Source organism: Echiichthys vipera (assembly GCF_963691815.1).
Source record: "Echiichthys vipera genome assembly, chromosome: 20".
Lineage (NCBI taxonomy): Eukaryota > Metazoa > Chordata > Actinopteri > Perciformes > Trachinidae > Echiichthys > Echiichthys vipera.
The window spans coordinates 3845197-3860810 of NC_139845.1; the positions used below are offsets into that span (position 1 = coordinate 3845197).

Below are 15614 nucleotides of genomic sequence, written 5' to 3' on the forward strand. Positions count from 1 at the left end.
CAGCCAATGACTAGATACACACCTAACACACACACACACACACACAGCCCCATAGTCCTCCCTGTCATCAGCTGGAGGTCACAGGGCTCCTGGCCCCGCCCACACAGGTGTGCTCAGGCCAGGGCTCCGCTCAGGGTGTCTGTCATCGCGCTGCCTCGCCCCGGCCGCCGCAGGAATTCAACACCAAACACCAGTTCATGTGTCAATCATCTTTATTCATGGTACAGATTAAAGAGATACATTCGGTAAAGAAGCACCGCGGCACTTTACAGCCCGTTAACGACAGGTGTGCCTATTTATCCACGTTCCTAATTCGGTTTATAAAAAAAAAACAGACAAGATACAAAACAAAACAGGTGGAATAAGTCAAACTGTTGAGCTTTTGACTCTTAAACCTTAACAGGAGAATGAACTAAAAACTCACCACAGTCGTTACCACAATATATAAAGTCAAATACATAAAAAATACAAACAGAATAAATAGAAGGAACTCGCAAAAGTTCAATACACAGCTACTGAATTGTCTCATAAGGGCCATTTTTTTGGAAGAGTTTGAGATTAAAGTCAAAATATTTTGAGAAAAATAATCTGGAACGTAAGGACGGAGTTCGAATTTCGAGAAAAATAAATGAAAATAAAGACTTTTTTTATTTTTTAAAGCCGATAATGAGAATTAAGTATTTCAAGAAAAGGATTGTTTTATTTTGAAAAATAATCACCACCCTTTATGGATTTGGGGCGTGACAAATAAAGGCAACCCATTTCTTGAACAACGTTACAGCGTTTTTCTCGCCGCTCCGCTCCGCTCACGTGAGCTGGCGTCCAGTTGGAAGTATAATTGGTGCTTAAGAGAGTCAAGAACAAATGCAATATTAGTTTGTTCTAAAGCAATTAAGACTCATTTCCCTCGTAAATATCAAGGCAGTGCTTCATGAAATTATTACTTTAAAGTGACTCTTGAAATTAGGACTTTTTCCTCATTATACGTACTTTTCTCAAAATATTACAACATTATTCTGGAAACCTCCATTTTTAAATTTTTTTTACAACAGTTAAACAACAAGTTAAGTGAAATTCCGGCGCAAAATCATCCCGTGGTCTTTTTCAGCACATCAAATAAACCATAGAGACAGTTTTTTTGTGTATCAACGATTAACGGAGAAATCCAGGAGAGTCGCTAACAGCCGGACGTGGCTAACAGTGGTTAGCTCGGGGCAGTACGGTGAAGGCATTCAAAGGTCTTTTTTAACCACTAATACTGCTCAAAATAACAGCAAACCTCTGCAGCAGCATGAGAAGAGTCCCTACACACACAACAAAGCACCAACAACGTAGTTAGTGAAGCCAGAGTTTATTAGAAGAGTGTTTTAAAGACTTACCTACTGGCCCCTGTACCAGCTCCTCTCATAGTAAAGTCCATTACAGTGGAAGGAGCCCATTGGTGCTTTGTTGTGTGTGTAGGGACTCTTCTCATGCTGCTGCAGAGGTTTGCTGTTATTTTCAGCAGCATTAGTGGTTAAAAAAGACCTTTGAATGCCTTCACTGTACTGCCCCGAGCTAATCAGTGTTAGCTTTCTCCGTTAATAGCTCATACACGGAAAAAACGATGGCTTATTTGATGGATGTAAGTGCGGAAAAAGACCATGGGATGATTTTGCGCCGGCCCTTTAAGTGCTCCATCATAAACAATAATATGAAAATCATTGCGTGTACATAGTGCGACCTGGTCCTTTAAACCATGACATAATAACATTTCCTGCCCACATATACTTAAAAAGTCCCTGTGCAGCTTTTAACATGTTTGGTCCGTCGTGACTGCAGCAGCCAATACAAATCAACACGAGTGCTTTTAAAGATAAGACCATCAAACGACGGAGAATGTGCCGACCATAATCACACCTTGATTCAAAGTAATTATATTTGAGTGAAATCTTGGAGCACTTATACAGGTTTATATAGTACATGTAAATCTCACTCTTTGGAATATGATACGTGATAAATGACTCTCTTTAGAGTAACATTTCCAAAAGTCCCCGTTGTGAAGAGAGGACAGATTTCTCTCCCCCTCTCTCATTAACACCCGTGCATTTTTGCCCTGCGGGCGCTGCCCTCCTTATTAATCTCTCCACACACACGTTCAGTTGTGGTTACTCTGATGTTGTCTTGCAGCAAACGGAGGCAGCGAGGTGAGAGGATAAAGAGCTTCTAACTCCCCAAAAATGCTATTTGATTTACATGCATACAGTGAGTTAAGCTCCAGTTCAGTGCGGAGGAAGGCAGCTGAGGCTGTAGTGTTCACATTCACAGGTTATACGACCTTTAATTGTGCCTTTGCTTATAAAGAAGCTGATACTTAGACCTTTGAGGAGTTAAGGATGCAAGGTTTGTCTGTGTTCGCTCATATTTAGGCTCCTAAGAGTGTGCCGTGTGTGGATAGAGGATGGGCGGGTAGCGTCACCTGGATTTACACCACCACCCAGCTGGGTCTCAGCGTTCCTCCAGAGTACTGCACAGGAGGGACAGGTCCAGCATCGCCGGGGTCTTCTTCCCCCTCTGAAGCCTCGTCGGTGTCCGTCTCCACCGTCAGCAGGACCTGAGAGGAGACAGGAGATGTAGATGCACAGGACAAACCATAAGCTAACAGACAAAGTACAGTCACATATGCTAACTGCTGTTTCACGTTTGGTTTATGTGTCCTCGACCAAAAGTTGGGAAATCTCTCAGTTCTGCATTCCCAGACTAACGTGGAAAAAATTCCACATTTATTCGCAGCTTGGAAGACGCTCTCCTACAGCAGCAGGGATTCAAACCCCAGAGGAGCAAAATTCCACCTCTATATGACATTTACGGCATTATAAAACCTCCATATGTTGCTTACTGTTCGAGTGTGACAAGTGGAAAAGCTGATATAAAGACTGCAGAACAGCTTCACATATCTAACTTTTTAACTACAAAGCAAGGTGTGTGTGTGTGTGTGTGTGTGTGTGTGTGTGTGTGTGTGTGCGTGTGTGTGTGCGTGCATGTGTTGCATATCTCCAGAACGGTTCATGCGATATCCTTCACACTTGGCGGCTGTAATGCTAGGAGCCCAGATAAATCCTCTGTGGTGCGATTTGGTCAGACGTTGGCACTATAACAAGAAAAACCTTATGGCTAAGTCCCACAAATAAAATGTGTTGCAGCTAGATCAATTTCCCACCATTTTGAATTGTGTCCAAATCAGTTTTTTTCCACTACTCCAACTACAAATTGTGAGCGATCATCACCAAATTGAGTACAGAACATCTCTGGATCAAGCTGGGGAAAGCTACTTTAAGATTTTTGATGTTCCAGACAGTTTTGCTACAGTTTTGCCCTCAAAGTTTAGCAATAGGTAGCGCTGTAGCGGCATCATCTTACTGTACTGTGCACTATAGACAGTCCTTCAATTCTCTCAAGAGCCGTTCATGCAGTCAATGTCACACTGCAGGTGTGTTGCCGAGGACCCACAGGAGTGCAGTGTTGAGTGTGAGTTTGATCGGATGAGCGGTTCTTGACGACGCTGCAAGCGGCACTTCCAGGGGTCAAGGAATCGGCCCACTGCAAACAGGCGCTGCACTTAGTGGGATAAAGTCAGGGCTAGCCTCGTGCATCGCTGTCTCCCAGAGTGTCTTTTGCCACCAGCGCTGGGGCCTGATCATCTCCACTATAACCTTGATGTCACCGGCAGCAACACCAGCCACAACAACAGCATTGTGACTCTAGCTTTGCCCCCCCCCCCCCCCCCCCCTCTTCCAAGTGAATGCCTCTCTATCTGTCGTCCTCCTCCGCTTTACTTCGCTTTCCATAACATCAGCGCGTGGAAACGACTCGTAAATGTCACTTTTATTCTCCGCATGAAGGCTGGATTTATGGCTGCCTGGCAGATGACCAAGGGAAAGGAAAGACTGAGGGAGGGATAAAAACTCTCATCGCACTGAGCACGAGGGTCACGAACCCAGACAGTCATTTGTCCTGACGTCTCGTTAGATCTTTCCTGAGAGAAGGGGAATAAAAGAGACGACTTCTGTGCTGTGGAGAGGGGGCGGCTATTAGAGTGATTCCCTGAACACAACACCAGTCCTGTGAGAGTTTCCCAGATAAACCAGCACTCCAAGTCACAGACAATGTCACGAGTTTGATTCCACTGGGGACTTTTATTGCATGTGTCCTTCTCTTTGTTTCCTTTCTCTGCACGGCTACATGCAGATAAACAAGTAAAAATGCAGTAAAATCATTTATGGAGTCACCAGATTATAAAATAAATGTGTTGAATCAGCTGTGAAGACCTTTTTAGGTATAAACTACACGTCCAAAAATAATGTGACTGTTGGGTCCGAGGCAGAAATCTAAAAACCTGACAAAATAATTGCAAAATTCATATTATAGTTTCTGTTATTTGGGTGAAACAATCCTTTAACATGAGTGTCTTGTTAGATTAGTCTGTTTGTAATTTCTCTTGTGTGTTTTTGTTTGTATTGTGCATGTCACATGTGTGTGTGCCTGCTGATGTATGCTGCTATTGTGTGTCCCTGCTCGGCTGTGCTTTGTTCTGCTCTGCTTTTATTGTTGCTAATGTGTTTGTCCTGCTTTTATTGTTGTTCAGGTCTTTGTCCTACTTTAGTCTTGTGTTTTATGCTGAAACTGTTGTTTTAAACCTGCGTCTTGATTTTAGGATGCCACTTTACACCTGGCCAGGGACCGGCGTAGTGTAAAGAGCCAATACAACCCAGAAATGTGCAAGTTCTTGGCCGTCACATATATTTTATATTCCTATTTCGTACTTTTTCGTCTTTATTTCTAATTCCTGTTTGATATGTGTGAATATGTGCGTAAATGAAGGAAGGACACCAGAAACCACAAACTCAACAGCAACAAGGGAGAAAACAGTCTGACTCAGTGTTTCTTGGACTGAATTCATCTGGATTAGAATATGCGCAGTGTGTGAGTGTATGTGTGTGTGTGTGTGTGTGTGTGTGTGTGTGTGTGTGTGTGTGTGTGTGTACACCCTGTTCTCATCCCTCCCAAAACAACAGGTGCAGTTGACACCCAGCGTGACCGTGTGGGTGCGTAAACCATCAGGGGCCAGTTTCACACACATTAAAGTCTTACGACATTAAATGGTCACATTCTTGTTTGGGAACGGGCTTCAGCAACATCGACGGTAATCCCCTTTAAAAGCCCCTGAGTCACTTCCTTCTGATCTAAGAGAGCGGATCTTTCAGGGTATTTACTCTGGTTCATTCAAACGTTTAGACGCACATAAGAAGACGGAACAATCCGAACGTTCATATTCTTCACATAAGAAACCGTCCCTCGTAGTTTGGACCAAAGTCGTGACGCGAACCCTGTTTGTATCATTTCCTAATTACAGATCTAATGAACCTGAACGGAGAAGCAGGTGGCTTAATTACGTCAGTGACAGAAGACGCTAACAGGCGGTTAACCACAGCCCACTTTGGACTCATCACAGCCAGAGGAAAATGACACAGAAACGCAGGCTTTCAACTGACCGCTGCGATTTCCCAGCTTTGGATCAATAAAGTATTTCTATTCTATTCTAAGTGCTCTGGAGGTCCGGTGACGTAGAATAAAAAGCTTAGGGAGGAGGTCAGGGTGGATGGTTGCGATTCGTAATGAGTCGAGCTGAAATTTGCAGCCAATTGCAACGTTCAAGTCTGCAACGTCCTGAAACCTGCCCGTTCAGACCCAGGAGACAGGGCGAGACGATGTATCATCTCCATAGCAACGCCTCTCTGTACTGCTTCATGTCTAGTTGTGATGAAACGTGTGTTACGTTCTAAAACCAGCTGTCATTGATTTGACAAGTCGAGTAACTGGCGACGACATCAGCCGGCTAAATTCCTAACGAGACGGGTCAGTTCCCACCGCTGCAACTTTCACCTGCGACGTTCGAGAACAGTTTTGTTGCGTAGCGAATCTTTGGTCTGAACTGGGTTTTAAACACACACACAGGACTTTCACCCTGTCCCATGTGAAAGTGAAACTTAAAGGTTGAATATGTAGAATCTTTGTTAAAGCTATATTTGAAAAAAATAAAATACACCCACGGGGCGCTTTGAGGGATACAGAATGAAAGTATTGCTTTTCCTTAAATAAATATATTTAGTCTGAATTAATATTTTGTTAAAAATGACAGGTTTGACAGTGACTTTCTGTCACGTTCTGTTTACGTTGTACCAGCCAATCGCGGCTAGCATTGTGGGTTGCTAGGGTTTTCTGTTGTTGGTACAGAAACAAGGAATTATTTTGAGTTGAGAGCTAGCTAATCGGTTACACACCACTCAAAGAAAGACCTCCAGTTGAAGACTGGCTTACGTTAAATACTGTTGTAAAACTAATCGATTAGTCCAAATTAGTGGTTACCCTGTATGATTTATACTTGACGTGGCTCAGGCTGATCACAAACCTGGCAACCCGACTGCTGGAATTATTTTTTGTTGTTGAGACTACGATCTTGAGACTCTAGATGATGGTGTTCTGCTCATTCTCCATATTCAACCTTTAATGACAAAAATACTTATTTTAACACAAATCGCCACCTTTTTCTTGACCTAACTGTTACGTTTTGATGCCTAAGCCTGAGTAACGTTACCTGTTCACAATGTTAACCACATGTTTTAACTGCCACAGCGTTCCAGGACTTTTTCTAAAATGCAGGACAGCAATTGCTCAGAAACATTCATATAATTTACCAGTAGGCCCAGTACTGACACACGTAACCTGCTCGGGGCGCCATGTTTAAAAAAAAAACCCAAAAACACCTAGGTTTACGTAGGTGATCCAAGTAAAAAATCTTCCAGGACAACGTAGATTATTCTAAGGGTTTTTGGTCCTTTTAATCAATTGCAAGGTGTTTCCGTGACTGGAACACTAGTCTCAGGTTTTCCAGGACATGCAGGAACACCGTGCGACCTAGGAGCATCAAAATGTGACGTACAGGAAACGAGAACAGGATGCAGCGGTTCAAGAGTGTTGAGATTCAACACGTCTGTCATTTGTAGAAACGCACAATGAGAACTTTATTGCTGGTGACCGCGGTGCTCACTAAAGTATCAGTGCTTCTCACCCGCGACTCCTCGCTGTTGGCCCAGGGCAGCGTATCACCCTTCTTCAAGGAGCTGTCGCAGGAGTCATCCAGACTCTTCATCGTCTTGTACTTCCTCATCATCAGGCTGTCCACCACCCAGAACATGATGGACTGTGGGGGGAGGCATAAGACCGGGGTCACTAAAGCTGCAGAGAAAAGGTGATGTGTCAAGTGGCTGATGAAGCGCTGCTCACGTTCACTATGAAGGGCACGATGAGCATGACCAGCACCAGCTCCATCTGAGGGTTAGCGATGTAGCTCAGCAACTGCTCCTGCAACTGGAGCGGAAGAGAGGAGGCTTTAATGTCAGGGCTTCAGGTGGAGCTTTTTAAACAAATGAAATGAAGCAACTCTTGGTTTTGAGCACCACCATCTAAATACGGCTATAAAACTCGACAAAACACTGAATTTCTCTAATTTGATGCTGATGTTTGGTGTTAAAATGATCAGTCAATATCAGGTTCATGCTTATAAATGTTTCTACAATTACAAAATATATTTCATATAGACGAGTAAAGATATTTAAGTCCTGTTTCAGTGTGGAAAGTTTCGTTCTGGCTCTCTGCGAACAGCAACTGATAGAGATAAAGGTGATAATGTCACAGGACGCCATCTTTCCCACGGGCCCTGAAAGCAGCACACATATCTATATGGTGTACTAACTTTGGACCATCCGGGGACGACCAGCACCAGGCTGATCACACCTTTCTCCAGCACCATGATGAGCAGGTAGATGCCACACTGACCCAGCCATGCTGCCGCCTGAGGGGGGTCACCTGGAGGAGAGGAGGTCCACAAACATCAGTGAGAAGTTATGAATAATTATTTATAGAAGATTTCAAGCACAGTCGGCCGTCATGTTCTGGTCTCAATCAAGAGCAAGACAAAAAAATGCAAATGCAAACTTTTTCTGCACTTTATTTTGTGAAATTATTTATTTCACTACATTTAATTATGATTGACCTTAAGATAATAAAAGATATAACTCTGTAGCTTAAACGTAATTCCACCGCAAGCTATATTTTCAGCTCCTTTTTTATTATTACTGCAGTATTGTTGCTTTTAACGACTATAAATGATTATGTCCAAGCTCATGAATGCACTGTCATGCCCCATTTTAATACAAAATATCTCAGAAAGGCAACAGTTCTGAATCTTGTGTAGGATATACAACTAAACCTTTCCATAAAAGGTGGGTCACACAGGTGTCTGAGCACAGCAGACACAAAGGAGGACAAGTCTGTCATTAAGACAGGAAGAAGGGAGGAGAAAGACACACTGACAGGGGCAGAAAACGGGGGAAATAGAGGGTGAAAGAAGAAAGAAACCACTGATCAAATATAAACTCGAGCCTGATTATAAAGAGGGGTCTGATTGGGAACAAAACGGCCTCAGGAGTTGTTGAAAATGTGAATCTTTGCATCACACAGGGAAGGAAGACAAAAGAAAAACAGGAGAGTGAGTGAGTGTGATCTTTGGTGGGGAGTTGATCCCCCACTGAAGCCACTGGAAATGTTTTCCAGACGGGGTTTGCAGCTGGAGATGCTGGCTCTCCCTTCCTCCCGTCGACCTCCGGTGGGTCTCCAGCGCCCTCCGGTGGGTCTCCAGCGCCCTCCAGTGGGTCTCCAGCGCCCTCCGGTGGCAAAAACACGGAGCCGCAGCTGCTCATGTGGACAAAAGATGATTTGTTAACTCACCGTATTCTCCAAACATGAGCAGAGTCCACTGCTTGTACTCCACGAGTTTGGACACCAACTTCACAGCCAGCCAGATGACCAGCATCCCCAACGTGGCGTCCAGCAGGAAGTTCATCAGATACCTTTGGTGAGGACAGGAAAAAACATGTGTGAGGCGTTCGGACCTTATTCTTATCTAGACTTGTTTGTGCTGATCTGTGACTCACAGGGAGCACGGGTCCTCTTCGGTGAGCGTGGACAGGAAGACGTTGGCGAAGTGGATGAAAAGAGCACCGATGGCCTGCTTGGATGTGTCAAAAAACCTAGAAAAATTGGTTAAAAATAAAAAAATTTACATTGTAATGTCAAAAAAATCCAAAGATGATGTTCACAGATTAATATTAGAGGAGGAATGTGATGCTTTTTATTGTCCAGGTTGGTTCATTTGATTAATCCCTGAGAGAAATTAAGAGTTCAACCACCATTTTCTTTGCTTTAATAGACTTTACTCTTGTGTACCAGTGTGTCAAATGTGAGGATGAAGGAGGGAATAACAGAGGAGAGGAAAGAAGAAACATGTCTGACCAGATCCTCCACGGTCGTCTGATCCCAGCGGGCTCGCGGAACCTCTTCACTGCAAACGAAAAACAATAGATCAGTTATGTCGCCGCTCCGCTTGTGTTTGTCTTAACATGTAACGCGGTGTCTCTGCGGTTTGTTTGACCTCCACCAAGAGTCTCATCTCCCTGCAGGGCAGAGGGAGAGCGAGGACGGATGAAATGAGACGTTCACATATTATCCTAGTTTTTTTCTCTTCCGCCCCGACACTTCATTCCTCCCCACCGGGCTCAAGGGCGAACAGACGCCCACTGTTCCTCTATCTCGCCATCTAACAAGGTCAGAGAATGTGACTCAGCATGTGAGAACAGGAGCGAGGCTTCCTGCAGACGTGTTTTACATCTGTGAACTCAGAGCGCGGTGTAATTATTCAGACTTGGACGAAACTTTTATTATCAGTTTTGATCGATGAGTCGTTTAAGTCGTTCATCGAGATCAATGTTCCCTGATTCCAGCTTCTCAAAAAGTGAAGATATGCTGCTTCTCTCTTTTCTTTTACATATGCAAAAGAAAAAATCTGTAAATGTGGAACAATTTAGCTTTTCATTTGCCTTTTCTGATTCATGTTTTTTTTTAACTTTTTGGTAATATTTATCTGCATTCATATGCAGAAATCTGTTTATAATGCTGTCGTCTCTCAACTCCAATTCCATTCTTGCGTCTCAGGTTGTTAATAGGACCGTAGGTTGAAAGAGGAAGCCTTGGTCTGGCTACTCCGGAAAGCCCCAAATATCAGCCCCATAGGCAAAATTGTTGCCTGACTGATAGCTGATGGGTTTCTGAGATAACTGGAAAAAGCAAAAATCCCTGGAGCTAAAAAATGAAGCCAACGCGTGAGTTCCCAAACCGCAGTTCCACTGGTGACCACTCGAGGCTGGCTCCAAAAGTGAGTCCATCCCGACAGACCTCCCATGTTACAATGCTTGACTTTACAGTAGAAATAAAGACATTCAAAGCCTGGTACAGAAATCAATTTTGGTCTTGATAAAGCTGGCTGCTTTGAGAGACAAGTGGCTGCCGTCACACGTGGCAAGCATAGACTGTAGGCTTCATTTAGCCTGCCACCTCTTCGCCCATTTTTGGGGAAGATGGCGCCGGGCGAAGCTGCACACTTCGATCTTCCATTTGGCTTTTGGAAACCTACGTCCATGTTTTATACAGTCTGTGGTTTTAGGTCATCGTAAACTGAATATCTTTGGGTTTTGGACAGTTGTGTGAAGATGGTTGTGCTCTAGAAAAACGAGACGGCCATTTTACGGTAAAATACAGCAATAGATCTATCAATCCTAAAAATAACCAACAGATTTGATGATGAAAACAATCACATGCAGCCCTGAAGTCTAGAGTTTTCAAAACATGTGACTTTGGGAAATTGTGGGGCATGAAGTCTGTTTACAGTGTGTCGAATGTCTCTCATAAGACTGGAAAAAGAGGTGTTGCAAAAACAGACAGAGTAGATTTCCCAAATGAAAAGTCTGAAAGTCTGTTGGGTGACAAACTTTTCTCTTTTAAAAAAAATTAAAAATGTGCATTAAAGAGCTGTAGCAGCTTCTCTGCATACTCAGCCTTTGTCAGGATTATGCGAGTGCACGAGTAACGACGAGTCAACGGAAAGAAACTTATGAAAATAGCTTTGAGGAAGAGCACTCAGATAAGTAAAGGGATGCATAGTGCAGGCTCGGCTCTAACTTGGCGTTCGGCCACTGTGATCACAGCTGAGGGGCTCTTAAGGCTCTGCTGCACACTAATGATGCGCTATGAACATTAACAGATGCATGTGCTTCGACCAAGGAAAGGAAAACAGAAAGGAGAGAGAGGGCTGAGGTATCGATTTCTAACTAATAAGTGAGTGAGTGGAGGTTAGAGCTCATTGATCTCGCTCACCCTCGAGGTGCGGCCTAATTCTGCAACACTTCACTGCTGCGAGGCTTCAACCCGGCTGCTTAGATCAGCTGATGAAATCCCAATGACTACGCTGACCTTTTAAAAGTACTGTCTAATTATTAGATCATATGCAAACGCATAAAGTGAACGCTACAGAGGATGCACAGGCATTTGTGTTTGGTCATTAATTTACCCCGCGCAAAAGGTTAACTCACAATAAAAGCACTTTTACAGGCTGTGAATTGGGACAAAATAAAAAACAGTAAAGCACATGTGAGAGCCAAGTCACCTGCTAGATGAATAAAGTGTGAATATTCCAGGAAAGTGACCGGCAAAGAACCAAAACCACCGTTTAGATGTAATCCAGGAAGTCATAAGGAAGTCATTATTGGGACAAATGAGGTTGAATTTGAGGCTCTCATGCATTAAAACAAACCACATGAAGTTTCTAAATGGCTCTCTATCAACCCCAACGTTCGGCTGTGAAAGACTGCCGCACAAGTGTTGTAGCCTAAACACCGCCCGTGGCCCCAAAAGAGATAAGATGCCCCGCATTCTCCGAGTCAGCTGCTACAGAATCACAAGATATGGAGCAGTCAACAGCCGCTGTTCAGAGAAGTCCACAGTGGAAAAGAGCATGTTGTTTTGCTTAACGCAGGCGCTCTGACACAGTGAATGAGGCTGAAATTCTGATATATTTCACTTAAAACTGCTACAACCAAACCAGTTACAAGGATGTATCATAATTAAAAACAGACTATTAACTATTAAGTGTCTTTAATTCAATGGTGATGTATTTAATGGACAACAGCCATTGTTCTCATCTCATCTCATCTCATCTTCAGCCTCTTATCCGGGCTCAGCAGCTTTAGCAGGGACCCCAAACTTCCCTTTCCCGGGCCACATTAACCAGCTCTAACTGGGGGATCCTGAGGCGTTCCCAGGCCAGTGTGGAGATCTAATCTCTCCACCTGGTCCTGGGTCTTCCCCGAGGCCTCCTCCCAGCTGGACGTGCCTGGAACACCTCCCTAGGGAGGCGCCCAGGGTTCATCCTTACCAGATGATCCTGAACCACCTCAACTGGCTCCTTTCAACACAAAGGAGCAGCGGCTCTACTCCGAGTTCCTCACGGATGCTGAACTTCTCCCCCTCTCTCTAAGGGAGACTCCAGACCCCCTCCTGAGGAAACACATTTCGACCTCCTGTACCCGCGACCTCGTTCTTTGGGTCCTGACCCAGCTTTCATGAAGCCATTGTTCTGTTTATTAAATATTACATTCTCACTGAACAAACATAGTTTATCAGTATATTGTTGGCAGGTGTTTTGGTCATTAACCTGCAAGAACAACAATGAAACCCTGGATCCAAAACCCTGTCAGTCTGCCATAGGGAGAGACCATGACGACACTTCCCTTAAAACATCCTCAAAGCAATTTCAGTCAAAAGCAACTAGACTTGGTTATTTGTCTAGGAAGACGTTTCACCTCTCATCCAAGAAGCTTCATCAGTTCATGTACACATCTGACCAGGCTGGGACTGAACCAGGACCAGGACCAGGACCAGGCTGGGACTGGACCAGGACCAGGCTTGGACTGGTCCAACTAACGGGTGTGGAGATCCAGGTATTTTACCTCTCACAAGGCCGATGATGTCACTGGAACCCTTTGTGCCCCAAGTGCGACAACCATTGTTAGAGCGACAGTCGTTGGTGGGAAGTTGGTTTCGGCTTTGTTAGTGCTCTATTGAGTCTTAACGACAGTCGTTGGAGTCACATAACCTGACCACCATTACATGACCCCATGTGACTCCGTGTGCACTTGGAGCATAACGGGTCCCAGTGACATCATCGGCCTTGTGAAAGGATAAATACCTGGCTTTCCACACCCGTTAGTTGATCCAGTCCCAGCCTGGTCCTGGTCCAGTCCCAGCCTGGTCCTGGTCCTGGTCAGATGCGTACATGAACTGATGAAGCCTCTTGGATGAGAGGTGAAACGTCTTCCTAGACAAATAACCAAGTCCAGTTGCTTTTGACTGAAATTGCTTTGAGGAGAACGACGACCTGGACACATGAGAACATTCACAGGCTTTTCCTTAAAACATGACACATTGTGATGCAGCTCTGTTTGCAGCCACACATACCCGTGTTGGGTGGTTTAGCTTATTATCAATGATTAATTTGGGTCTTAAAGGCAAATTCGGCATATAGATACGCCACAAAGCACACGCAATTTTATGACAATATGTACTTAAAGAAGCCAGTTAGTTGGTCCAGTCCCAGCCTGGTCCTGGTCCTGGTCCAGTCCCAGCCTGGTCCTGGTCCAGTCCCAGCCTGGTCCAGTCCCAGCCTGGTCAGATGCGTACATGAACTGATGAAGCCTCTTGGATGAGAGGTGAAACGTCTTCCTACACAAATAACCAAGTCCAGTTGCTTTGGACTGAAATTGCTCTGAGGTTAAAGAAGCTGTTCACATAGGTGGGTATAGCCCTAAGCAACTGCCTAGTTTGTGGACGTGGAGCATGTTTTTAACAAAAGAAAGGCTAAAATTCCTTCATAACGTTATTTTTACAGCACATAATCCATGCCCAAGTCAAAAGAAATCCCCCATCAGTTAAGAAATGTGTAGGATGTGTTGAATTTGGGTGCAAATGGCATAACTGCACCTGATAATGAACATTATAAAGGCAGCCCATGGTATTAACATTGAAAATGATTGCACATGATGATGAAAAGTACATATTTACAACTATATGAACATGCAGAAACCTTTTAAAAGCATGTTTTCTTGCACTAAGATAAGATCAGATGGATTCAGACTGCAGTTACAATTACAAAAACAATATAAGATGTAAGATAACAGTAGAGTAGAGCATCAAATAAGGTGAAATATAGCATTAAAGTGTTTTAGGACTAGGAGTAAAGTGCAAATGGCATAACTGCACCTGATAATGAACATAATATAGGCAGCCCATGGTATTAACATTGAAAATATTGCACATGATGATGAAAAACACATTCACAACTATATTAACTTGCAGAAACCTTTTAAAAGCATGTTTTTTTGCACTAAGATAAGATCAGATGGATTCAGACTGCAGTTACAATTACAAAAACAATATAAGATGTAAGATAACAGTAGAGTAGAGCGTCAAATAAGGTGAAATATAAAATTAAAGTGTTTTAGGATTAAGAGTAAAGTGCAAATGGCATAACTGCACCTGATAATGAACATAATACAGGCAGCCCATGGTATTAACATTGAAAATTATTGCATATGATGATGAAAAACACATATTTACAACTATATTAACTTGCAGAAACCTTTTAAAAGCATGTGTTTTTGCATTTAGTGGTCCTCGAAGGCTCTCCTTAAATTAAAAACAACATAAAAAAGACTGTTAAGTGGCTGACGTTTGCAGGAATATGAGCTGCAGGTGACGGATACTCACACATCAGCGTGCTGAAGGCGACCACGGCCAACAGTGCCTGGATCAGGACCCCGAACCGGTCCGTTAGGGCTCCGTTGTCGCAGCCGTGCGGGTTCGCCTTGTTGATGTCGGACATGTTTGTGACTTCACCGCCAAAAACACCGTCTTCCAGGAACCTTTTGACCAGAAACACCCCGCTGTACCCGTACATGTCCATGGTGACACGGTCCAAACACGGCGGAGAGACACAAACAAAAGGAGCGATAAAAAAGGACTTTAACGTCTTTTTCACTCGAGAAAAACAAACCGACGGGTTTAAATTTTAATCTAAATTAACTCTAAAGTCTTCCTCCGGTGTTCCCGCGGCTTTATGTTGCGTGTCACGGCTCAAAAACACCGATTAACGGACTCACATTCATGTTTTTATCGCAGCGAAAACACCAACGGTCGAGAAACTAGCCAGTAACGGAAAGTGTAGCTTCCGGTTTTCAAAATAAGAGTCCTTGGAACGGCTTAATTCAATTCAATTCAATTGTATTTATTTACTTTATTTATGTATTTACTTAAATTTATTTATTTACAAAAGGAGCAGGAGCTCTGCCTCGGTGGATGCGATAAAAACAGGACTTTAACGTATTTTTCACTCGAGAAAAACACACCGACGGATTTAAATTTTATCTAAATTTATCTAAAATTAGATAAATTATATCTAGATTTTATCTAAATTAAATCTAAAGACTTCCTCCGGCTTTATGTTCCGTGTCACGGCTCAAAAACACCGATTAACGGACTCACATTCATTTTTTTATCGCAGCGAAAACACCAACGGTCGAGAAACTAGCCAGTCACGGAAAGTGTAGCTTCCGGGTTTCAAAATGCTT

At 43.6% G+C, this 15614-nt stretch overlaps 1 protein-coding gene across 1 annotated transcript; it reads right to left on the bottom strand.

Moving 5' to 3' along the window:
• Positions 1-228: 228 nt before the first annotated feature.
• tmem110l (transmembrane protein 110, like) lies at positions 229-15147 on the bottom strand. Its single transcript, XM_083935432.1, has 8 exons — positions 14755-15147; positions 9391-9439; positions 9033-9128; positions 8827-8948; positions 7793-7905; positions 7324-7407; positions 7109-7240; positions 229-2593 (listed from the first exon to the last, which is right to left on the bottom strand). The coding sequence occupies exons 1-8, from the start codon at positions 14948-14950 to the stop codon at positions 2465-2467; spliced, it is 921 nt and encodes a 306-aa protein (XP_083791558.1). The 5' UTR covers positions 14951-15147; the 3' UTR covers positions 229-2464.
• Positions 15148-15614: the final 467 nt, after the last annotated feature.